General features: G+C 36.2%; 4 protein-coding genes across 4 annotated transcripts; 2 read left to right on the forward strand and 2 right to left on the reverse strand.

The window, feature by feature from the left end:
- The first annotated feature begins 1,603 nt into the window (after positions 1-1,603).
- LOC131168261 (cytochrome P450 94B3) lies at positions 1,604-3,785 on the forward strand. Its single transcript, XM_058127565.1, has one exon. The coding sequence runs from the start codon at positions 1,826-1,828 to the stop codon at positions 3,329-3,331; it is 1,506 nt and encodes a 501-aa protein (XP_057983548.1). The 5' UTR covers positions 1,604-1,825; the 3' UTR covers positions 3,332-3,785.
- A 1,117-nt stretch (positions 3,786-4,902) lies between these two features.
- LOC131168260 (ATPase family AAA domain-containing protein FIGL1) lies at positions 4,903-11,544 on the reverse strand. The gene is made up of 13 exons (XM_058127564.1): positions 11,190-11,544; positions 9,932-10,070; positions 9,247-9,636; positions 8,415-8,656; positions 7,866-7,993; positions 7,653-7,771; positions 7,480-7,572; positions 6,595-6,696; positions 6,265-6,367; positions 5,732-5,815; positions 5,552-5,647; positions 5,274-5,401; positions 4,903-5,171 (listed from the first exon to the last, which is right to left on the reverse strand). The coding sequence occupies exons 1-13, from the start codon at positions 11,519-11,521 to the stop codon at positions 5,070-5,072; spliced, it is 2,058 nt and encodes a 685-aa protein (XP_057983547.1). The 5' UTR covers positions 11,522-11,544; the 3' UTR covers positions 4,903-5,069.
- A 1,626-nt stretch (positions 11,545-13,170) lies between these two features.
- Positions 13,171-17,088, reverse strand: LOC131168263 (SWI/SNF complex component SNF12 homolog). The gene is made up of 2 exons (XM_058127566.1): positions 14,633-17,088; positions 13,171-13,651 (listed from the first exon to the last, which is right to left on the reverse strand). The coding sequence occupies exons 1-2, from the start codon at positions 16,201-16,203 to the stop codon at positions 13,579-13,581; spliced, it is 1,644 nt and encodes a 547-aa protein (XP_057983549.1). The 5' UTR covers positions 16,204-17,088; the 3' UTR covers positions 13,171-13,578.
- A 2,664-nt stretch (positions 17,089-19,752) lies between these two features.
- On the forward strand, positions 19,753-24,732 carry LOC131168264 (small ribosomal subunit protein bS21c). Its single transcript, XM_058127567.1, has 2 exons — positions 19,753-20,295; positions 24,406-24,732. Exons 1-2 carry the CDS (start codon positions 19,856-19,858, stop codon positions 24,512-24,514), a joined length of 549 nt encoding a protein of 182 aa, XP_057983550.1. The 5' UTR covers positions 19,753-19,855; the 3' UTR covers positions 24,515-24,732.
- The last annotated feature ends 1,081 nt before the right edge of the window (positions 24,733-25,813 follow it).

Here is a 25,813-nt window from a genome sequence, read left to right on the forward strand (position 1 = left end):
TGGTATGGGTCATGGGTGACTCCATGATGTGATTCTCCACTTCAATCATTTGCTAGGATGGGAGATATGGTCCCTCTGCTTCGGTGATATCAATTCTTAGATATCACATAATGCACAAATGCCTGAGTTTTCTTTTCGAATCATTTATACCAAAGTACTTTTCAAAAAAGATATTGAATTAATTAAGTGACGATGATAAATACTGAACTATAAAATTATTGGTAATAATTCAAATGTCTTTTTGCCCTCGTGAAATCTTCCCCCTTTCTTAGACAAGCACCTCTCTTATCTGAGCCGCATCTCAACAACGAAATGGGTTGCGCATGCATAAACCTGACAAAGTGGATCAGGTCCGATAATTCATGATGAATTAGGCGGATTATTGGGTGAGAATATTACAATTCATAACTCATACTCATTTAAGTTGTGAATTTATGACATTTTGGATTGGATAATCTATGACGGATGACGAATAATCCGTCATTCCCATTCTGAATATAATTTTTTTTTACCCTATGATGAACAATTTATTTTGTAACATAATAATTGAAATCATATTTAAAATTATAATTTGGTCATTGTTAAACATTTAATGACTAATCGCAAAATCATAATTTTTTTTTATTTTTAAGAACATGAATTTAGACGTTTTTGTTTTGATCACGGATTCACGAAAAAATTGAGCATTTATACTTGAATTTGAATGTGGGTATGGGTAGACCTAGAGGCACATGCAATAATGCAAGATTTGGAAGTGTGAGACTAGGTCTTAGCCAATAAAGCTTATGCTAATTGAATTGATGCCTAATAAGCATGAACATATGTAATTATCAATGAATTTAAACATTAGTTTTTAGTGGATAAGCGAGTATTTATTAGATAAAATCCTAAATCCGCCAACCAACTCATTTAGAGACGGATAAAAAAGGTTAAATCACATTCGACTAATTTAATGTGCGAGTCTGTTATGAGTTGGTTTAAGCGGGTCAAATTCGATTCGGATTAACATATTTTTATCCATTCTCCTAGATCTAGCGCCTAAGAGGACTCTAGTTTGATAGCACATGGGCATCAATATCATGGCAAACAATATAAAACTTTTCAAAACATCACAGAAGAAAGGTTTTTAGGTGAAAAATGAATGTATTGGACGATTACATGAACTATCCCTGAATCTCATACCGATTGGAGGATAGAAATTAAGGAAAGAGCTCTTTGCCGAGCATATTAGTCGAGCACTATAAAAGATCTATATATCATTAGTTGTACACTACACACATACACACACGTGCGTGTGTGTGTGTGTGTGTGTATATATATATATATATATATATTAGACCCTCTTAATTAGTGCAACGCATCTAGACCCTCTTGTTCTTTATCAAACACTAAGGGTCAATACTTAACAAAAAGTAAAAAAACCTAATGTATTCCAATTAAGTTCCCGTGACATTTAGCACATAGGAATATAATAGAATTAGATAAAGCAAAGTCGAATTTATCGCTCAATCCCTTCATATTTTTTTATAGAAATACTTTATTTTATTTTATTTTCACCACATCATTCTGCAAACTAAATGCAGCCTTAAAGTAATGGGTAAATTGAAGCGAACCAATTCATTATTGAGATTTTGTCAATGGAAGGAAATTTGGTGTGAATTGGAATGCAAATAGGTCCAGTGCTCTAATCATCATTTAAACCACGCAGTTGGAATATTCCCCACTACCCACCATATATTTAAAACTTCAGTGTCTTCTGCCATGGCTGCAAGCAAGAATTTTGTTAACACTCTCCTTCATTAAATTTAGTTATCTCCATCCCAAGATGGGATTGGTCATGTTCATGTCTCTTTTAACACTATCAATGCTTCTTTACTTGTGCTTAATTTTACGGCGAGTTCGGGGGTTCTCCGGCCATGGTCCTCCAAACTACCCCATCATCGGATGCTTGGTGTCCTTCTACAAGAACCAGCATCGCCTGCTCGACTGGTACACTGATCTTCTTGCGGAGTCAACCACACAGACCATAGTGGTTCACCGGTTGGGAGCCCCACGAACCATTGTGACAGCAAACCCCTCCAACATTGAGTACATACTCAAAACGAACTTTGACAACTTCCCCAAAGGCAAGCCCTTCGCTGAGATCCTCGGGGACTTTCTGGGCAGTGGCATATTCAGCGTAGATGGAGAGCTTTGGCAAGCGCAACGCAAGTTGGCTAGCCACGAGTTTAGCACCAAGTCCCTACAGGAATTCGTCTTAAAAACAATGAAGGATGAGGTTGAGGAAAGACTGTTGCCACTGCTTGAGTCACTGGCAGGGAAGGAGAATGTGGCTGTGGACTTGCAGGAGTTGCTGAGGAGACTGGCATTTGATATGGTTTGCAGGGTTTCATTAGGATTTGATCCATGTTGCTTAGATAGAGAGAATCCTTCTCCACCAGGGTGGTTCCCTCTTGCCAGAGCTTTCGATACTGCATCACAGATATGTGCAAGGCGAGGGGCAGCCCCCATTTTTGTCATTTGGAAGATCAAGAGATGGATCGGGATTGGATCGGAGCGAGAGCTCAAGAAGGCTATAGGGGAAGTTCATGAATTTGTGGGGAGAATAATCGAAAAGAGGAAAGAAAAAGCAGAAGGCAGCAGTACTGGTCAGGATGATCTCTTGGGCAGGTTGGTATGTGCAGGGCACGAGGAGGAAGTGATAAGAGACATGGTCATAAGCTTCATAATGGCCGGGAGGGACACGACATCAGCTGCCATGACATGGCTCTTCTGGCTGCTTTCCCACCATCCTGACATAGAACAGGAAGTGGTGGAAGAGGTAAGGTCTGGGATGGGTGATAGAGAATTGGTAACCTATGAGTCACTGAAGGAGATGAGATTGTTGAAGGCATGCCTCTGTGAGACTATGAGGCTGTACCCGCCTGTGGCCTGGGACTCCAAGTATGCTGATGGAGACGATTTGTTGCCAGACAGCACACCGGTTCGGAAGGGGGACAGGGTGACATACTTTCCCTATGGAATGGCGAGGATGGAAGGTTTATGGGGGAAAGACCGGTTCAGGTTCAAACCAGACCGGTGGTTTGATGAACCGAGCAGGGAGAGGAGAACGTTGAAGCAGGTGTGTCCCTACAAGTTTCCGGTTTTTCAGGCTGGTCCAAGAATGTGTCTAGGGAAGGAGATGGCTTTTGTTCAGATGAAGTACGTGGTAGCTTCGGTACTAAGACGATTCAGCCTTAGACCGGTTGGGGTGGGCGGGCCTCCTGCTTTTGTGCCACTCCTGACGGCTCACATGGCTGGTGGGTTCAAGGTTGTTGTCTGCCGGAGATGAACTGGCTCCGGCTGAGTATGCCTGAAAGGCTAATTAAATTAATAAAGGGCCGATGGATCTAACTTAAGATTCCTTGGGAATGTTGAGTGTATAGCACCATTAACCCATGGCCATTTTTCATCATCAATCCCAGAGGCCAGATACTCGAGACATGATCCGAAGATGTGTTACTCATAACTTGCTGAGGCCTAATCTGTGCTTAGACTTTTATTATGATTTTTGGGATCACAGATTTCGGGATTTGGATTTAAATTTGTGTTGATTTAAATAAAACTCTACACAATTGAAATCCGAAACTTAAAAATCTGAAATCCGAAACTTAAAAATCCCAACCGTCAAACACATGGTAAAAATTAGTCAGAGGCTCAGAATTCACGTTCCTGCTTCCAATGATGATTTCACATGTAGTGTTGGTGCAAATTTCATTTTTAAATTGCTTCCAATGATCATTTCACATGTAGTGTTGGTGCAAATTTCATTTTTTTTTTTTTTTTAAAGATTCAATTTATAATCATTAATACTAAGACTATAGTATTTATAAGTCCAAATAGTTATTCCCTGAAGGAGCCACTCTGCTCCAGACCAGACTTCAATAAAAAAAACAATAATAATAGAATGGTGAAAAAGCATCACATGCAGTGTTTCTCCAATGAATAGTACTTGGTCAAACACTGCATTTTTATATTAGTTCCATGAGTAAACCACTACGTACTTGACTTCAAACCATACTCTGTAGTAGTTGCCCTATTTTCTTTTGCAAAATATGGGAGATATGATAAGACTGATAGTGTTGGCTTATCAGATTATGTATTAAAAAATTAAAAGAACAAAGAATATAGAAAGTAAACCACCTGCCATTGGGAGTGCATCATTAATCTACATATAATAATAATAATAATAAGAGCCATCCAACATTGTTAGTTGCAAAAATGGGTCACTGTTATTTGCATTAACACGCAAACTACACATGGGCTTGTTGCATGCCTGCCTTCATAATATAGAGAACGATATATATATATATGTGGGTGTGTGTGTGAGCGTGTGCATGTGTTAGAAGACATACATGCACGAACCCTAAGATTATGCACACACACACATACAGCAAATCAAAAGAAAAGTAGGAAAAAAAAATTATGTGGCTTGAGAGTGTGCCTATGTCTATGAAGCCCCAACAAGATCATTATTATATTGTTAATGAAGATTGTCTCATGGTTTATACACTCAACTACAAGTACATATAAAACCATGTGAAAATCTCAAAATCACACACAATAATATAACAACACTATGTCTTAGCTCAAAGCACCTCTTCGTACCATGGGGTGCAAAAGCGGAACTTTTTGGGATGTTAAAAATAGATACCAAAAAGAGATTAAGAGGTAGTTGTGGGTAGTTATTAGTCATCGGGAGTTAGTTGTGGGTAGTTAAGAGGTAGTTGTGGATAGTTATTAGTCATTGGGAGTTAGTTGTGGGTAGTTCTTAGTCATCGGATAATTTTGTGTTAGTTATAAGTAGTTAATTATTGGTTAGTTATAACCAGAGAGAAAAAGAGAACAAAAAGATGGGGAAAAGAAAGCAAAAGATCTAATTATTATTATTGCAAGGCCATAAGTGGGGAATGACACGGGGGTTAAATAACACAATTTCACAATGGGAAAGTCAACTTAAATTCACTGATAACAAGAAGGGTGCTTGAAAACTAAATCTTATGTTCATTCTACAATAATCAAATTGGTTCCTAGAGTGATATACTTCCAAATTGTTTGTTCCAATCCTCATACGTACTGAGTTCATTCAAAGAAACAGAGGGCCGAACCTCATGCAGCGCATTCTTGAAGTCCTTAAAAAAAAATGCAGAACAAGCGTGAGTTATTAAGTTGACAAAATTACAAACTCATAGCCATAGGATGTGTGTACTGTAGGAGTGTCAACATATTATCACCTGAAAGGTTACTGGCCTCATATCCTCCTTTTTCAGCATCGTAATATCTATACCCTGTGTTAGAGCCTCTCTCAGTGGACCCATAGAAGCATCCTTTACCAAGTTTTTCATGTCTGATCCTGAATACCCTGATCCAGAGAAAAAAACAAAGCAGCTTCTGTATAAACTAAGGAAATTTCAGACAGAAACCCAATAGGGAAGATTGCAGGTCAGGATTCAACATGAGTATTAAACAGTAATAGGTTTGTCACTGTTTTTGAACTGTATGAAACAGATACCTTCAGTCAACTTGCATATGGCATTAGTATCCTCTTGCGAAAGCTTAAATAATCCATCCTTTTCTAAGAGATTACGAATGATCCATGCTCTTGCTTCTTCATCTCCAAATGACAGAAGTTAGCCACAAATTCATAGTTTAAATGTGGTTTGAGAACTAGATGGAAAGGTTTAAGTTGCACCTGCAGAAGGGAGGGGGATATAGAGTCGCTTGGTGAGACGCCTCCTTGCTGCTTCGTCAAGCTCTTGAGGTCTATTTGTTGCACCTGAATAATACACTTACTTGTAAAATGACTGCACAGTAGAGTATGACTTATAATTTGATGATGGAATACCAGAAATATTTTAAGTTAGAAAGAGGCAGGGCCAGTTAAAAAAAGCTCATCAACTACAGGAATCAGAAATTAATGCAAAAACACTATCCATAACCACTTATTGTATGGACAAATAGTAGACAACTTCAGCATTTCATCCAGATCATATATGTACAGAAAAAACTTAACTGAACCTTAAATAAAACAAAATAAAGACATTATGCGGCTACTCATTGGCTGTAATTTCCTCTCTCTCTCTCTCTCTCTCTCTCTCTCTGCCTTTTTAGAAAGTAAAAAATGGTTCAAATTGTTCGTTCACTAAATGAAGCTCTGACATTAAATGCTATGGTAAAACAATATCCAGCGAAAATGGTTAAATTATACAGGAGTTTGATCAATACCTATAAGTAGAATTTGCTCAGTTCCACTGTCAAAACCTTCCATTTCAATAAGGAATTGTGTTTTAAGTCTCCTACTCGATTCATGTTCACCTTCTGACTTGCGCTGCAACCATACAGAATTTCTCAGCAGAACATCGTCATGGGTAAGACTTGATTAGTTTCAAAAAACAAACCTGAAACAGTCATTAATAAACCATAAGGAGGGTATTGTGCGGGTTTATTGGCATAATGTATTGTGGTGAACTCTACTAGATGGGAGTTGACAGAGCACCCACGGAACACTATGCCTTGACATCTCAAATTCTACATTAGTGCCAGAATCAACCTTACCTGAGACAGAAGTGAGTCTATTTCATCAACAAATATTACAGCAGGCTGACGGCAACTGGCAACTCCAAAGAGAGCCCTCACTAGCTTTTCACCCTCACCAATCTACAGTCAGCAGTTGATGAGTTAAATGCTAATCTATAACATGCAACATCATAGACTGCTACCATGCATCATCTACTTACATGGATGGAATCTGATTTGTGCTAAACAGTTGCACCATAATAAGACATTGAACTTCCAAGTCAACCCACTCCTCAATTTGCTCCCCCAATTGCATAAATTTCTCGGGCAAGTCGAAAATTTATGTTTAAAAGAAAAATGATGACCATGCACACATTTATCATTTCTACAAGAAATAGATTTGTCATCTATTCCTAAATTTTATAATATTCCTAAACTTTTTAACATGTCCAGTGTCCCTAGAAGCTTTGTCATCTAACTAAATTATCATGTTGATGAACTTATAAGCAATTATGATATCTTGTATACTGCCAAACTTTATCCAGTTCCTCTGCTTTCTAGTAGTCAGAAACTCAATTCCTAGAAAATAAGTGCATCTATTATAGTCCTTCTAACCTTGATAGCAAGTGTTGGGCACAATTTTAGAAAAATACTTTGGGATGAGGACTTATTTGGTGCTAGAAGTATGGATAATATGGGAGTGGTTTGAGAAAAGATTGAAAAGTATGAGCCAAAAGAAAAGAGCACTAGAAAACAGTACAACAGTAAACAGAATGTGAAAAACCAACATTTTTTCACAATGCAAATATAATAACGGTATTGCATCTAATGTTTGCTCATAAACTTTCCCAGCTTTCAGAAGAACAAGAATGCAAAATGATGCTATATTAATGAACCATCACACTAAAAGAATTAAAAACATACCCACTTGCTTGTTAATGAACTAGCAGATATGTAGAAAAATGTTGCTTTAGCTTCTCCAGCTATAGCTTTCCCAATCATTGTTTTACCTGTTCCCTGAAACATAACTGGTACTTAAGCTAATACTAAACTGATGATATTTGTACCTCCCACATACAAAAGTATTCAATACTTACTGGAGGACCAAAGAGAAGAAGACCTTTTCCTGGAGATCGACAACCTTTAAATATGTCAGGACGTAATAAAGGCCATATAACCATCTCAGTCACACATTTTTTTGCATGCTCCAGACCAGCTACAAAATTGTCGATATGGGTTATCAAGTAGAAAATCAAAGACAAATAAATAGATTAATGAGGTGGAATAAAATTCGGAGCATCTTATTTTACCAATATCATTCCACCGAACATTGGGATCCCGCTCCATAATCTCATTACTGACATGCTCAATCAAACGAGGCTCCAAGTTCCTCAATTTTTCGGGAAGCTCGCCATCAGGACCACATAACATTTCCAAACTAGAATTGAACATGCAATGGGTTAAAACTTGAATAGGAAAATTCTTCATTCTTTTGGTGCACATGTGTACACAGGCACACGTGTGCACGCACACATACAGAGTGAAGCAAAAAAGAGAAAAGTTCATGCATCATGACAGCTCTTTATGATTGAAGGAGAGAAACTCTGTAGCAATGTTTAGGTTAAAGGAAAAGGTACATGCACATAAGAACTAAGTATAACTGAGCATGCCTGAAGCAGCATTACGGGACCTGACTATGCAACTGCTATCATTGCCCACTACAAGATTATCTGTGTGACTGCAAATGGGCACCACATTTGCAAAATTTCTTATGAAGGCACATACTAATAACATTATTAAACTTATGGCATAATGAGCTGCTAGGTGGATGGTTGAAAAAAAAAAAAGTTACAACGAACCATCTTTTTGTTGAGTCATCTAATGCATCGTCAGACTTCCCTCCAGCTCGTGAAGTCATATTACCCACATTGCCCCCATTAGATCTGATAGGGGGAACAAAATTACCACGGATGCCACCACGGCGTGCAAAACCATATGATTTCACTCCATAACCTCTATTGGTGAGATTGTTATCACTTTGTGGGGACATGGAAGCACTTGCTGATCCTGCTAACCCTCTCCTTTGCCTTGCATCCATTTCCTATAACATAAATAAATAAATGAAGACATTAGCATAGCCCAATGTACACAAAGTAAGCAAAAGAATAAAAAATCAATACAACTTTCAAAAGATGATGAATAAGATATTTTGACATCATTACTATTTATATTTTACTCAAAAGTCTACCTAATGGTGTTTTCTTTTTTTTCTTTTTCCTTAAAGCAACATAATAGTATAAAAATCAAAACCTAACGCTCCCTCATCTCTCAAATCTAAATGAAAATGCATAAAATTGGCAGTCCAGGATCCATAATTTAAAACCTCGGCTAATGCAAATGCTTTTAGAATACCTACAATTTAGACAAAAAGAGTAAAGGTAATACCTACAATTTAGACAAAAAGAGTAAAGGTTTTTAGTCAACTATCCACTGGCAAGTGTCCTTTATACATAAACATAGCAACATCAGTGTCATCTAGCCCTTTTTGAATTACGTGTTTGTTTGAACAAGTTGACCATATACATGTGGCTCAATAAAAATAAATTATTAAAAAAGACAATACAATGTCCCCTAGAGACACAGATGTACAAAAAAAAAAAAAAAAGTGTTTGAGAGATTTGAAATGGATACCAGTTTTGCTCTTGCAGTTACAAATCCATTTCCAGAAGCATCAGTATCAGCTTCGATGTTGCTTACTGAAGACTTCGTACTATCATCTCCTGGGCTTCTAATTTCCATATGTGTGCGCTTTGTCCCCAGATTGTTTCCATGAGCTCTTTCTTCCTCATCAACCTTTGGAGATGTAAAAATTCGGCGACCCTTAAGATGGCTTTGCTGTGAGTGAGAACTTCCTAGAATAATGCAGTCACCAGAGCCATTAGTTTTGGAGTTCATAGGGCATTTAGTAGAGCTATTACTTGCCCTTGAGATATCATTTCCAAATGAGTGACTCAATTTTGATTCTCTTATAACTTTCAAGGTCTTGCTACTCAATTTGTCCTGTCTGTCCACATCTTCAGTCTGAAATATATAATACTTCTCATCAGTTGTGTAATTTCAACGAGTGGCTAAGTTTTTTGATAGCCACAGAATCTACAAGCACAGAACAGAGCTCCAAGCTTGTAATACTCAACAAAAATGCCAACATTGCATATCCAAGGGCAGTAGGAAATTCAAATGATTCACCCACTCTTGAGAATAATATGTAATTTATGATAATATTTTTAAAGGAAACCAGTCACACTATTGGATGCTACAGACAGAAAACATCGCTAAGACAATAAAGTTATTAAAATATTTTTAAACAACAACATACCAACTCATTTACTGTCTTTCCATCAAATTGCTGAAGAAGAGCACGAAAATGCTTTGATTGTTTTATTTTGTCAATGTCGATTCCCCCTTTAATTTCAAAAACAGGACCTGGAGCTCTGCCCGCCAGTTCAAATGCTCGGCTGAAAGCATGTGGAACACATATTATCACCATTGAATCAGAAAGCATGCTCTGATGGAGAAAGATATCATTAACACAACTCACTAACTCTGCTCAAGACAATTAGATAAAAAAGATTTGAGTATTACTTTTTAAAAATAAATACACTCGGGAAGCAGACTGCCTGAAGTGGCCGATTAATTTACAGCTGAGCGCTCCATTATATAAAATATTTACTAAATGAAAAAATTCAAATGTAACCACCTTCTGTTGCACAAACACCGTCATCAGCATATATTTGAACTTCTTAACTATTAACTTGAAATATGTATAGGAAAAAATTAATGCCCCATATTTTCTGTTGTTGTTACTATGAAATTTCAACTTTTAAAATTTTTTAGCCAAAATTGAATTAAATTCTTCTGTGAGAGCAGGGCATTCCCCTTTGAAGTAATACAGAAAATCTGTAATCAGCTCTAGCATCCTTTCCCGGTTATCCAGGAGAAAATTAAATTAATATTATCCCATCAAATCAAACAAAAGCCAAATAAAATTGAAAATAAAAAACCCATAAAGTTCCCAAATCCGGATTCAACTTAAGACGTAAAGCCCCAGCAAATCATAGGGATCCTATCAGTCTACTACACAATCATAAACTTTCCAAGAGAATCTGCATTCCATAATTACAATCAAGTTAATAAAAGCCGAGGATTATTCCAGTAGCAGCATAAAAAGCCAAAACTGAATTGATATTAGTTATTGACTATAAGAAAAGTGATTTCACGATGATGGATCAATAAAAAAGAAACAAATAAGAAACCTAGACACCAGGAGTTGAAAATTCGACTTAAGAGTTGTAACTGATACACTCAAATAGCAAGATAAGGCCAATTCAATTTGGGGAACACTATTCTCAACTTAATGCAACATATTAATATCACATATATTTTATACTAATACTTAATATTGTTTAAAAATTAAATAAACTTAATCCAGCTGTATTTTTAAATTTTAAGAACTCATATTCAAGTTGAATTCAAGTTTAATTATTATAAGTTTTTTTATCAAATTTGAGACGAGCAACGAGTTTAAAATTCCACTATATTGATACGACTACATGAGAAAGAGAGAGTGAAGATACCGGTCAGATTCAGGAACGAGGGCGTGCCTCGCGGCGTCGACCTTCGACAAGGCCTCATGGAGAATCGGTCTGATGAAGGCCTCGTCTTCGTCAGTACGAGAATGGGAGTGCAGGAAGCCGAGGAGGCGGAGGCCGAGGAGATGTGCGGAGGAGAAATCACGCTTCTCGAGAGCGAGGTCGGCTCCGAACATGAGAGAGTGGAGCCTCTGTAGGTTTTGATCCACTTCTCTTCTCCAGCACGATTCTGAACCTTCTTCCATCGTCTCAGCCCTCGACGACGGAGAAGGCGACGGCGACGGTTGCTTTCCGGTGTCGTCTGCTTTTCCCGCCATTTTTTGGGTCTGCCCTTTCGCTGCTGAACAGGTACTGGCTAGCCTTTGTGTATTTGTTTAACGGAGAAGCCTACTTTGAATTACTAAAACACCCTCCTCAATAGCCTAAATTACCGGCATGCCACTGCGATTTGTGTTTTATTATTATTAATTATTCTATTTTATTATTAGCTGCCCGCCAATTAGCAACGCTTATTTGTGTCGGAAATTTTTTTTCGAGAGCTTCAGAAATCATTAGGGCAATTTTGGAAAGGAAAACAAGCGAGCTAAAGCAATTAAAATTGCTTTATTCAATACTTAATTTTTTAAAAAAATTAGTATATAATAAATCAACAAAAAAATTTATTGAATAAAGCAATTTTAATTGCTTTAGCAATTTTTATCGAATAAAGCAAATTTAATAAAACTATTAAATTTTTTTAATGTTATTAATTTAATAAAAAGTAACTTTAATTATACTTAAAATGTATAGAAATATGACCAAAAATAATTTATTCTTTATTTGAGTTTTCGTATTTGCCTCACTAACAAATTCATTAGGCAAAGGAACACCAATGTTTTTTTGTGTTTTTTTTAATCTTAATAATTAAAAATATGACTAGCACAATTATGCGGGCACAAAGTACTTTTAGTCACAAAAACAAAATTTAATTATAAATTACAATTAAAATTATTTGTAGTCATATGTTAAATCATATTTTTTCCTTGTTGTGGAGGCATAATCACATTTGTTTTAGTAATTAATATTATTTTAATAAAATATAATTTAAAAATTATTAAATTTATATAAATCCTGATTCAAATTTGAACATTATCCAAATTCATTCGAATCTAAATTCAGGGATTTTATTCCCAAACATAATTTTCGAATTCACACAAGATATAAATTTGTATAAATTTGAACAAGATGAAATATTAAAATATATTAAATTATGTCCAACATGTAAATCCAAAAACTAAAATTCATGTTTTTGAGATTCGATTCGTATACATCGAGATAAAAAATACAATAGAAACCAAACTCATACATATTATAATAAAAAAACGTAAAATCTACACCCCCAACACAACCATAGATAGCGATTTTTTCACATTACCCAATAGTCTTTATGAATTTCATTTGAATGAATCTAGACAAATTTCAATATAATTTTACATTACATCTTATTTAAATCCAATACAAATTCAAATGGAAGACTTCTCCAAGCATAGATCAAAACAGTTTTATATTTAAATTCACTCAAATTCAAATTCAAATGCTAAAAATTGTACTACCAAATACAGGGTCCATGCCTTTTCTATAAATTTCAGAGTCCAAACTTCAAATGCACAGCAACACGCACTATAATGCAACAGGGCCTCGAATAATGTAAAACACAGCAAGCTCAAGTCCAAGGGATGTTGCCGCATGTAATACGTCATGGCCATCCATTTGTAAGGTCCCATCAGCTTACATTGGTGGGGTCCATGCGATATCATTGAATGAATGGTGATGATGTATGCAATATATGTATTGATGCAGTCTGACACATGCCATAGTTTCTCCAAATGTAAAGTCAAGTAGATGGGTAAGCTGATAAAATAGAAACACCCTAGCCAGGGTAGAGACGACACATAGAAGAGCACTGGACGATGGGGTATCCGCATCATATGGAAATGACCTTGCTAACTTGTATAACAGTTGATGAATGAGCACATTTGATTTCTACATTGATAGTTTCTTCTTTAGTAGGAGATTTCTACATACATAATATTTCAATATCCAGAATACAGACTGATGCAAAACAGGCACTGCAGAGCACCTACTAGTCAATCATTTATAAATCAAAGCAACCATTATCAAAATATCAGGAACCTGAGCAAGTAGAAGGAGCATTTTACTGCTAGATGGCCAAAACAGTGTTCTTGTTCCACAGGCATCAAATCAGGTCCAATGTATCTTTCCAACTTCTTGACAGGATGAAAAAAAGATGTATGGATGAGAATCAAGCAGCGGGATTGACAATGTATATTGGCCCTACAATTCAGAAGCATCACTTTCTGCAGCTGCCTACCGCTCATGCGCTTCCAGGAGCATCACCGCCTCCTGCTGACTTTCGATTCATATATCGGATCACGGCATCTTCAACCCTATTAAATTTTTTTTTTGTGAACAAAGAAATTATATTCAATGAATGCAATCTCATAAGAGTACTAAAACAATCATGCCTTGCATGCAATGATGAATGAATGATACTGCAAACATATAAAGCTAACAGGATATAGCTCAAATAGCACTGAATAACTGAAGCCCCTATAAATTACCATAAAAAAAGGACAGCCCGGTGCACAAAACTCCCGGGTATACAGGGTCTCAAGAAGGTACGGACCATGATGGGTCTATAGTACAGAGCCTTACCTTACAATTTTGCAAGAGGCTGTTTCCACGCCTTGAACCTATGACATCCAGGTCACACAACCATAATTTTACCCACTACAAGCCTTCACAAGACATCTTAGGCTTAGTTTGGTTTCCCGTGTTCTTTGAAAAGGAACTTTAAACAAACTGGCAAATTGAGACTGATGTAAAAATTATTTGACCCTCTTGCGAAAAAAGGAGTTAAAAAGAAGAAGTTTGCTTTGAGTGTTTAGTAAAAAAAGTTGTAAGGTGTCTAAAAGTATTTAAAATTACTAAAACAAATATGCTTCTTAAAAAAATAATGTAATTAATGTACTGATAATTTTATAATATTTTAAAAAAAAAAAAAAAAAAAAACCAAACCTAAGGACTACAATGGAATAGAATAATATGTTGGGAAAAAACTAGCTTTTATAGACAGCTTCAAATCCAAAACTTTTAAAAGGTCCCAAAAAAAGCGAAAAGTGGGGCTTTTGAAAGTTGAACAAGTTGTTTTGTTGAACGCATCGTACTTGACTTTAACTTTTTAAAAGGAGAAGATGGTGCAAAAAAAAACAGGGGCCAAACATGCTTTTAGAACTCTAAATGACAAACTCAGCAATACTGTTTTGAAAATGAGTATTATTGCATCCATCTAATAAAAGAGCAAAGCTTAGGGAATTCACTAAAAACAAAATAAGTTAATAATAACAACAAATAGCAAATGGGCTCACCATGGTTGACTGAAGAAATCCGACCGACGCTCCTTTTCAGCACTACGACTAGGTTCTCCAGCAACAAGCTTCAGATCCCTGCTTTGAGATTCAATCAAAGCATTAATGAATTCCACCGGTGATTGACTGAAACCAAGAAAGAATGCCCGTCTCCGGCGGTGCTCATGGATTTTCTTTATAGCAGCACATATTGCTTCATCACAAGCATCTATCTCTTTGTTTTTCTCTGTGTTAGCTAATAAAGCAGTCAATTCCTTCTGTATTGGAAAGGGCACATCAACTAATATATCATAGCATGCATGTCCAGCTGGGCTATTCCCCGAAAGCTTGATCTGATGCTCCAAATGTATAGGCTGTGGAGGAGATAAATGATGCGATATTTTTTGAGAAACCATAGTAAATTTCATCTTTTCTTCCCCAAACACTTTCTGAAGAGTTGCATCACAATTAAAGATAGAAGGATCAGTTGGGTTCTGCAATTTTCTAGCTTTTACATAATGCCAGATTCCAGCTATAATTCTCGGACGAGTATCAACCTCAATACCTAGAAGTTCCATCAAAATCGGTGATAGTTTAAACTTTTCAGGGGCATAATTAATTTCTAACCTAATATTCACTGTGAACTCTTTATCACCTTTCCTCTTAACTTCAAAGCCCTCATGAGGAGCAGGTGATCGCGCCTGCTCCCATATTATCATATTGTTATCAGGATAGAGCCTCTGATCCAAGGAAATGGTGACTCTCTTGAAGAAAGACGAGAACTTTGGATATAATGGGCTTGGTTTCTGCATAGCCGCGGGCTGATCAGGATCTACCCCATCTTCCAAAATCCTCCCAATTATCTTAAGTGTCCAAGTAGGGGGCTCAGCGTTTGGCTTCTTAGGAATTGTCCGCATCTGATTAGCAAAAGTGTTAAAAACATATACACGGAGGGTTTTCTGAACACAAGGAGGGATTTTAAGGGCCTCCTGGATGTCAACTTTCTTTCTAGCCAGAGCAGCATCAACACGAGTCTCAAACTCAAGGAGCTGGGTGTACAAAGCAGATTCGGGCAGGAGTGCAGCCACTCTATCCTGTAATTGCTTCTCGGGAAGCTTCTGCTTCTTCCTGCGAGCTGCAGGTGTAAGTTCCATAGCTTTCAAAGGTGAAATTGTGTTGGTAGCTGAGGAGCCGGGAGGTCGTGCTGGGGGTTTCTGCATGGCCCGCTTTGCATTTGCGCTCCCAGGTGCCATCATGGAAGGAGAAGCTGCACCTAAATTTCCAATCCCAATGCTTTGTGACTGGTTTAGGGACAAACCTTGAGCTTGTAAATGAGCTTGAAATTGGGCATGGGCTGCTTGAGCTTGTTGATGAGCTTGAACTTTTGACTGCGCAGCAATTGCCTGCACTTGAGCCTGGGACAACTGAAACTGACCAGGAAAGCCAGCCCCAAGCTGTGCTTGAGCTTGAGACTGCCCATGGAGATGGGATGTGGGGTTAACAGACAATGTTGGGGGAACAATTCCGGGATTGCCAAAGGGGGATGAAGATGTCCCCAGGCTCTTGGGCGGGTTATTGTTATTTACAGACATATTTATCTAATATATTAGTTGACTCAATTTTACTCAAGCCTCTGAAAGTCAACCAAACATCTACGATAAAGAAAAATCCAACCTTCTTCAACTGCACAGCCCCTGAAAACCGTTCCTTAGTGTAAAATGGCGAATGAAAACCCCAATTTTTTCTAATGCTGATTTTAAGCTATATAATTCTCACAGCAAAACCCCACAAACCTGGAGACAGCAAAATAAATGAAACTCCGCCCAAAAAAACCCACACCTTTGGGAAGCTTACATAGTCCGATGATCCCAACCGAAATATTTAGCGCGCCTAATAAAACGCAACAACCCTTGAAAAGCCCTAATTTCACAAAAATCAAAACCCTTGAAAAATCACACCCTTGGAAAGCTTAGATCCAGCAAATAATTTATGAGTTCCACGATCCCAACCGAAGTCCTCAGCGCGCCCCAAATAAAAGCGATGTTAAAAACCCATGAAAAGACCTAATCTTTTAGCAGGAGTAGAGGCACGAACCAATAAAAAAAATTGGGGAACCCTAATTTGAGGACCGCCAATCAAAGTTCAATCCCGAAAAACGGCGAAAGAAAAATCTAGCGAGTGTGCGCAAAATAAACTAGAAAATCAAAAGGAAATTCAACTCTCGCAGCTCGGGAGCTGTTTCTTCGGATTAATCTGAAGTTAATTGTAGCATGGAAACGACAACAAAGGTGCAGAAATTGAAGGGATTCAAGAGACTTCCAATGGAGTAGAGTGTTCTTACGCAATGTGAGCAGTCTGGAGATGAGATCTTCGGCGGTCGCTTCTCTCTCTTCGCACGATACTAGCTATGGCGATTGAACACACACTGACACACACAGTCTCTCTCTCCCCTCCAGACTCTGGAACGGGTTTACTGCATAAATCCAAGGCTGGGCCCATTTTCATGAAGTGGGGCCCAAAAGTTGTGCCCGGAATCTCGCCCGGCCCAATAGATTTTAACATGTCAATCTCGGGCTGCGTTCGGAGGCCCAGCCCAAGACACGTCCTCCCTATTTTTCAAATTTCAAAAATTATGTTTGAAGTGTTGAGTATAAATTGATTTTGATAATTTGATGAATGAGATTAAATGGTCATAAAAATTTTGAACATCAAACAAAATTGTTAAACTAAAATTTCTCATCATCAAAATATTTCAATAAGAATTGAGTTTTAAGTTTTATAAAAAATAGAGACGCGAAAGATACAAAATAGATAAATGGAGTTGGCATAAACATCATACAAAATTAGAGTTGTTCACACTTAGAAGTTGAGACTGGGGGTGAGCATAATGCGGTTAAAATTAAATTAATAGAGTAAATTTAGTCGGTTTGGTTCGGATAAAAATTTATTTGGTTTGGTTTAGTTTTCATTTTCATTGAATTTCGAATTTCAGTTCGGTTTTTGGGCTCGATTAATTTGGTTAACCGAATAGTATAAATTAATAATAAATAATTATATATATTATATTAAAATATTTTATATATTATATATATACTAAAAATTTCTTTATTTTTATATATTTTATATATTATTTATATTTTACATATATATATATATATATGTGAAAATATTAAATTAGTCAAAATAGGTTAACCAATTTAACCAAAATTTGATTTGATTGGTTTTGAGTTTGGTTAAATATGAAATTTTGATTGGTTCGGTTAATGAGATTTTTAACCGGATTTTTTTTGTTAATTCGGTTAATTAACACTGACCGAATACTCACCCCTAATTGAGACAGATATAGACCCCACAAATAGTCTAAGAAGTTATATCTATTTATTCGATATGCGAATGCAATGTGAGTCTCAAATAATAGTGTGATTCGTCTCTTTGAAATTGGATGAAAATGAAAGTCAAAAAATAAAATAATAGTGATATGCTTATCGCTCAAACATCACACTTTTTTATGTACTATTTTATATAATTGTAGCATATTCGTTGTATAATATGCACAAAGTAGTGGATAAATAAAAGTGTGATTATTTATGAAAAGAAAAAATAGAAAGGGAGAAAATATTGGATACTAAATGTGTAAGCGATGGATTAAAAATAAGGCAAAATTTATTTAGTTCCTTAGTATGCACAGTAATTATTGTTAAGAATTAAGAATTATGGGTTGAAGTGTAATAATATTAATAGAGTAATGATTTATAACGTTAATATTTAAAATAATTTCTAGGTAATAAATTTGTAACATTAATAATTTATAAATTTATTATTAATTCCCTAGGTAAAGGCAACTCAGCATAATAATAATAATAATAATAATAATAATAATAATAATCCTTCCTTTTTAAGTGTCATATGATTTACAAGAAAATCTAAGAATTCAAAATAAATAGAATAGAAAGTTGAGTTAAGCTTTAATTAAATATAATTTTAAAATAAATAAATTTCAACCTTATTTTTAGGGCAAAAGATACCGACCTCCTTAGGTTTAGTAAAAAGATAGGAACCTCCCTTGAAATTTCAAAAATTCTAAAAATCTCATTTGGGGTTTCAAAAATTTGACCTCCCTTGAGTTAAAAAACACAAATATCTTATTGTAAAGATAAGTTTTTTTTTAGGAGATGTTTGTGTATTTTTACCAAACCTCAGGGGGAGACTTGTGGCATTTTTTGAAACCTCAAAGGAGGTCAATAGAATTTTCAAAACATCAAAGGAGATTTTTGTCTTTTTTTAAAACCTTAGAGGAGGTGAATTCTTTTTGCCCTTATTTTAATGCATGACCCGCACAAATATATATCACTAATTTACATAATTTTTAATAATATTTTTAAATGAGTTATTAAATATTTACTCATTATTTATTATCGTGTTATTATCTTGGAGTCACCTTTACATAATAATATATTTTCTTATCGATGGTATTAGTAATTATTGTAAGCAACTTCAATTGCAACGAATAAATAGATGAAGATTTAAGACCTCTCAATTTTTTTAATAGGTATATAATTGTTCTTCGTTGTTAGATGTGTGCAATTGGTCGGTTCGACCAATTAACCAAATTCATCAAAAAAATTTAATTAATTATTCATCATAAAGAACCGAATCAACCGAATTATCCTTCTAACTTGAACCTTACTCAATCAAATCGAATTTTCGGTTAATTCGATTAACCAATTTTAACCGAATCAAATTATAATTAATTATGGAGAAAATACCATTATATATTTTAATATTTAATTATTAATTATATAATAATTATAGAACCCTAATTATAAATTATATAAATTATATTTTATTATTAATTAATTTTATAATTTGATTAAATCTGTTAACCAAAATCTAATTTCTGCATAATCAAATCAAAAATCAAATAATTAATTTTACCAAAATATAAAATCAAACCAAATTTAAAATTTATCGAATCGAACTGATTGAATTTATTCAATTATTTTGTTTAATTCAATTTTCACTGAATTATCCACACCTATATTGTAATATTTGTTTTAGAAATTAATTAATTTACTTGTTCGTACCAAAAAAAAAAAAAAAAACCTTAATTTCTGCATTAGAACGTGGACCCCAATGGTGACTCAGACCAGAAGGTCCAGAACTTTCCCCTATCCCCAAACACAGACGAAAAGCACCCACAAAACCCAAGCACCAGTGCAAGACAGTATTCTTCCTCAGTCGACAATGGCTGCGTCATCGTCTTCTCTCTCCAATTTCATCTCCTTTCTCTTCCCGTCAAAACCCCCAGCGCCCAAAACCCCTCCGCCCCACCTTCTCTCTTTCCCTTCCTCTCCTAGTGCTCCCCCGTCTGTCTCTTCTTCATCGGCATCATCGTTATCCGCTCATTTTCTGAGAGATAGAGATGGGTCGTCGTCGTCTGCGGATTTGATGTCGGTGGTGTGTCCTTCTCTGGCGAATGCGAACACCCTTTTCTTCAAGTCGGGGTACAACGTTCAAGTGGTTGTGGAGGAGAACGAGCCGGAGGAGAGGCTGGTGAACCGGTTCAAGAGGGAGGTTATGAGGGCTGGGGTCATTCAGGAGTGCAGGCGCCGGCGGTTCTTCGAGAGCACACAGGATAAGAGGAAGCGCAAGACCCGCGAGGCCGCTAGGCGTAATCGTAGAAGGTTAGAACCTCCCCCCCCCCCTCTCTCTCTCTCTCTCTCTCTCTCTCTCTCACACACACACACACACACACACACGCACGCACGCACGCACGCAAACACTTGAATGCTAATGCTTCACCTGGCTGGTTAGTGATTTTCAGCGCAATTAAGGTTTTGGGTTTTGTGGGTCTTCTTTATGTTGGGAAATTGATAAGTTCTTCTGGGAATTTGAAGATTTTGCTTTGGTGTTTTGAATATGTGGAGTTTGAAGGATATAAATGTCCCGCGGAAATTGAATAGCTTCTTTGTGCTTTAGGTATTTTTGGGTTAAAGCATACACATTAATCTTATAGGATTGTGCGTTAAAGAAGAACTGGAGCAATCGTTATTTAGGATTAGTTATAGAATTTCAGAAGATCTATACAACAAAATAAGCTGACAACAAATTAAGGAATCTATTAGCACTCAGATTTAACTAATAAATTAAACTATAAACTCAAAAGACCATGTGTCATGCGTTGAATACTTCACACTGTAAAGGGGTGTATGGCACTAGTTATAGCATTCAGATTTAACTAATAAATTAAACTATAAACTCAAAAACATGTTCACAATTATCAAGTACAAATTATGTGGAAGAATTTAGCAAACTGAGTCGAGAGGTAAACCATAAACTATTCATAGTTTCATATTATCACATCCCCATATGTACATGTGTTTATTAAGGTAGGATAGTAGGCTAATTCATTTACAGTAGTTAGTGAATTTAGCATTGATTGAACACTCAGCCTCCTCAAAAGATCTTTCTATGCTAATCTCACTTTGGCACTAGGAAACATCTCATGCAAATACTCTCCCTTTTCACTAAAGCATTACACTACCCAAGGAACGAAACCTAGACTAATATTGACATGATGGTTGTTGTCACAGCGTCAAAATTCACAGCACACAAACTTGACATTATGTGATACCAAGTGACACACTTGGTTAGGCCAAAGTCATGCACACACAGGTTTGTTGGTTAAGTCTTGCAAGTGTATAGCAATTGAAACAACATTCATGAGGCAACAACAATTTATAGGAGCAGCATGTCCCAACCCTTTCTCTTATTCAAAGACAAGGAAAACACTCATTAACATGTGCAAGAACAGTATGCACAAGTCCCCTTGGTGCTGGGTGCCACCCACATGTTAAATTGATACACAGTTAACACCCTTAACTGCCTAGGGCCTGCATTTGACAACCCCAACTTGTGCTGGATATAACTGGCATTTGCCAACAAGGCTAACCCAAGTCATGCTCACAAATAAATGGCTAAAAACATACCCATATGTCAAACCACAAATTTACCTACTAGCCAAGCTTGTCTATCAACCATGCAAGGATAACCTGCCTTGTAAGTGCCCTACTTGGCCAACATGTCAACACTACATGCATTTGGACATGGCACTGTATACTCATGAGTCAACACTTTTGTAAGCATGGTTTCCCCTTAACCATGATTTGTTCTACGTCCCAATAGCCGCATATGTCAATGAGACACTTGACATTACCCAGTTAACCATCTAAGCGTGTCAACCCAAACCAGCCACTATAAGCAACCCTGTCAAGGAACATGACCCCAACCATGTCAAGTAGGCAACTTATCATCTATGTGCTTCCCTTTCATCAAGATAGATTATCCAATACACAAAATATCAAGACAACCTAGACAGGCTATCTTAAGCTACTACCTTGGCACATGGATTGCCCATGCTGTATGCCTTGGCTATCTCAAGCTACTTAAGGGTCTGATAGTTACCCACCTAATGTGCACCAAGACAAATGGACATAGGCAAGCATTACAAGTTTGGCTCATGACATCATGGATTGATTATCATATTTACATGATGTGGATTCTAGAGTTGAGTTCATTACGAGATAAATAATAATAGAACAAAATTCCATCTAATGTTGAAAGCATTGTTGCAATATATAGAGGGATTTTTTGTAGGGGAGGCTTGAATGGTGGTGTTCATGAGAGGGAACTCCTGCTCTTCAGTGATTGACATAGATCGTATAACATTGAAGGCTACTTGGTCAATGGAGTGTGCACATAAGCTTTAAATCCATGTGTACTTTCACCTTAATACCGGATAGTTTTCCATTCTCTCACTTGTATGCATACATTTAAGGCTAATCCCCCCCTCCCACAAAATAAAAAAAAAGGGAAAAAGGAATATTATCTAGGAGATCTAGCTCTTAAATGTCAATTATAGTAAAATGGGATAAGACATACAGATAGGTTCTTCAAACCTTTACAGCTGCAATAGAGAGCTGAAAGGTCTTAGGAAGATGTTGCTACTTCCAGCAATCATAAGCTTTCAACCTTCAAAAACCTATCGATTTTTGAACCGATGGACATGTCTTTCAAATAACTTATGGACAATTGGTTATGACTTTCTAAAGCTTCACACACAGGCAATAAGGTGCCTATGTTTCAAAGAGCAGATGAAATGAGAAAGTTTTAGATATATATATATATATATATATATATATATATATATTTTAAAGCTTCACACACAGGCAATAAGGTGCCTATGTTTTGAAGAGCAGATGAAATGAGAAAGTTTTAGATTTTTTATTTTAATTTTAATTTTTTATTTTTTTGCAACAAGTCAACCTTTTGCAGAATTAAGAGTGGGTGCTGCATACACAAAAAGTTCAGAAATTATGAACTAGTCAAAGAAAAAAACTTGCCGAGATACTATAAACAGATATCATAAAGACAGGAAGTTCATCGACTAAATTCCACAGAACATGTATTCATCGGGAGGGTGCAAATTATTGATGTATTTAAGGGTGTGACAATCAGAGTGCTTTTTTTCCCCTATGAGAGATTTGATTATAAGTTGTAGCATATCATTTTAATTCATAATACTCTGCCATACATCTTTGTAAGAGGTCGTTTGTTTGGTGTAGCTACCCAACCCTCTCCCCCCCCCCCCCCTTCCCCTGGGTCGTATGTGCTTAGTTCTCATTTTCCATACTTGAAAATGCCAATGCTTGCCCTTGCTGGTTAGGTGGGTTTTGGTTTTGTGAGTCATCTTTTTATGTTTTTGTGAGTCATCTTTATGTAAGGGAAATTGATAAATATTTGGGGGAATTTGAGAGTTTTTCTTGATGTTTTTTATATTTGGGCCTTTGGACGTGCTTTAAGGCTACTTCTCAAGCTTCTATCTCTAAAACCCTGTTACTTTTTCCATATTCATTTAGGATGGGTTTAAATGGAGCATGGAAATTAAATGGCTTCTTTATGCTTTAGATGATTTTGCATTACAGCATACAATTTATCTTTTGAATTGTGCATTTTTAGAAAATGGAGCGATGACATTGTAGGATCAGTTATAGAATTTCAGAGAGTGTCACTTGCTCATATTTTCACTATCATTTGTGATGGTAGCTGTCTTTTTTTGGTATGGCTTATTTGACAATATGCATAAAAAAAAATATGGAATCTATTGCCATGGGACATCCCTCAATCCCACCCTATTTTTTATGTTTGGTTCACTTAATATTTATTCCTAGGAATAGAATGATTATAATAAAGAAATTTGATAGTTTACACAAAAAAATATGTTATTATGATGAAACAAATAACAATGCAATGAATCTGTGATAATGAATATACAAGGAATGACCATTCCCAATTCCTCAATGGGAATGTAGGGAATAACATAAACTTTTGCATGAACAACTTCTTTCTGAACTATTATGTTCTTATACAGTTTTTATTACATTCTCATTGTATTCCAACCTATTCCTAGTATGCCATGGACCAAATGTAACATAAATATTCTTAAAATAAAGTATTCAGATCTTATTTTTATATATTTATTTATTTTTCCTGTTGGAATATGTTGTTCATGACTCTTAACTGCCAGCCTATTAGCTTTTTTTAATCTGTTGAGAAATTATGCCTTCTGCGCCTGTAATATTGGGGGTTCTTCTTGTCCCTTTTCCCTGCACTATAAAAATAATTTCTATTAATTAAGAAGATGAGTCTCAGAGACAGTTACAGAATTTTTTTTGAGTTACATTTTCATCGATAATAATTGATATTTATATGCCTATGCTTCTCTATTTAATTAGACGTCCTCAAGCAAGAGTTGCATCACTGAATAATGAGAAAGCCTCTCGGAGCAAGGATGACGATGAAGAAGACAATTGGGAACTTCCTGAAGGTGGCCTGCCCTATTGACTGCATTGAACTACATCTTCTTCCTTGGAGAAACTGTCTATTTTGCTATGAAGGCTTTGGTTCTTGTAATTTCCAACGGGCGTGTTCTTTCTTGTGTACTAGTAAATTATTTCTTTGTTTCCTTTTTTGCACTAAAGTTGTGATTTTTTATTCTCGGATTCTTGACTGTTGTAAGTCCGCTTTGTCTGCTTAATGAAAAATAAATTTATTTCTTCCTAGATTGCCTAGTACATTTTTTCTTTGTTTTTTTTCTATATTAAAGTTATAATTTTCCATTTTGGCTTCTTGATTGTTGAAGTCTCTTTTCTGGAACATACTCCATGTAGGATTGAACCCACCACTCACAAGCTGTTATATTGTTGTCTGGGCCCACTGAAATTCTGTTGGACCCCCACCTAACAAGGCTTCTCTTATGAGTCCAAGTGCTGACATGGCATCCAACAATTGAATGGATTCCAAATCCTACATGAAGGAACAGTTCCTTACAAGTATTTCTTCTTTTTTCTGCTTAATGGAAAGTTGTTAGTTTTGCCAATGGTATTTGAGACTCGGGAGGAAAAAGCATAGTCCTCTTTGTAAGCCTTAGAAAAACAGTGTGAAGACTGAGGATTAATGGGTAAGGGAGATTTTGGGATGATAAAGTTGTCATCCTCCTCTTGGCTGTTATATTCGCCTGTATTGTTTTTTGCTTTTCCACTTTTGTACCAATACGGTCCTGAAGCCCCGTCACATGATGGGAGAAGAATGGAGGGTGTTTGAGGGGTATGAATGAAGGAAATTGGAAGAAAATGGTGCCAATCCACCTCCAGAACAGATGAGTTTGATAGGATTCCAAAGAATCATGGTTTCAAAAAGCTTGCTGCTGGAGTGGACTTGATTGCTTGGAAATGTAGCAGGATATTGGTTTCTTGAATTTGAATTTGAATTTGAATTCTTGGTTTTCTATGACTACTTTGACAGCTGACACACCTATGGCATTTAACTTTTGGAGTTGGAACTGTATTATTTTGTAGTTCAATAATATTTCATGTAATTTGTCTCCAATCGCTAATCTCTTAGAATTTTTGCTAGTGAAATGTTTTGGAAGTTGGTGGGAATTTAGTTGAAGAGTTCAATTACTGCATTGTGGAACCTATGCTAGGGATTCTATTGCTTGATGTGTTCTGGGGAGCTTAACATCATTTTGGAGCTGTGGCTTGTAGGGAGGGCATGATAGAGGATGTTCGAGGTCAAAGCAATGGAAAATAAGTTGGAGAGGTATAATTACCAATTAGCATCTAGGTGGGTTAGGTCTATAAT

The sequence above is a fragment of the Malania oleifera genome, chromosome 11, assembly GCF_029873635.1.
Source record: "Malania oleifera isolate guangnan ecotype guangnan chromosome 11, ASM2987363v1, whole genome shotgun sequence".
Taxonomy (NCBI): Eukaryota; Viridiplantae; Streptophyta; class Magnoliopsida; order Santalales; family Ximeniaceae; genus Malania; species Malania oleifera.

Coding starts and splice junctions, on each gene's coding strand:
- LOC131168261 (XM_058127565.1), top strand. CDS start 1,826: ATGGGATTGGTCATGTTCATGTCTCTTTTAACACTATCAATGCTTCTT.
- LOC131168260 (XM_058127564.1), bottom strand. CDS start 11,521: ATGGCGGGAAAAGCAGACGACACCGGAAAGCAACCGTCGCCGTCGCCT. Junction 5,816..6,264: donor TGAGCAAATTCTACTTATAG/GTATTGATCAAA, acceptor TGTATTATTCAG/GTGCAACAAATAGACCTCAA. Junction 5,172..5,273: donor TGAGGCCAGTAACCTTTCAG/GTGATAATATGT, acceptor TTTTTTTTTAAG/GACTTCAAGAATGCGCTGCA.
- LOC131168263 (XM_058127566.1), bottom strand. CDS start 16,203: ATGTCTGTAAATAACAATAACCCGCCCAAGAGCCTGGGGACATCTTCA. Junction 13,652..14,632: donor GATTTCTTCAGTCAACCATG/GTGAGCCCATTT, acceptor AAAATTTAATAG/GGTTGAAGATGCCGTGATCC.
- LOC131168264 (XM_058127567.1), top strand. CDS start 19,856: ATGGCTGCGTCATCGTCTTCTCTCTCCAATTTCATCTCCTTTCTCTTC. Junction 20,296..24,405: donor GCTAGGCGTAATCGTAGAAG/GTTAGAACCTCC, acceptor CTATTTAATTAG/ACGTCCTCAAGCAAGAGTTG.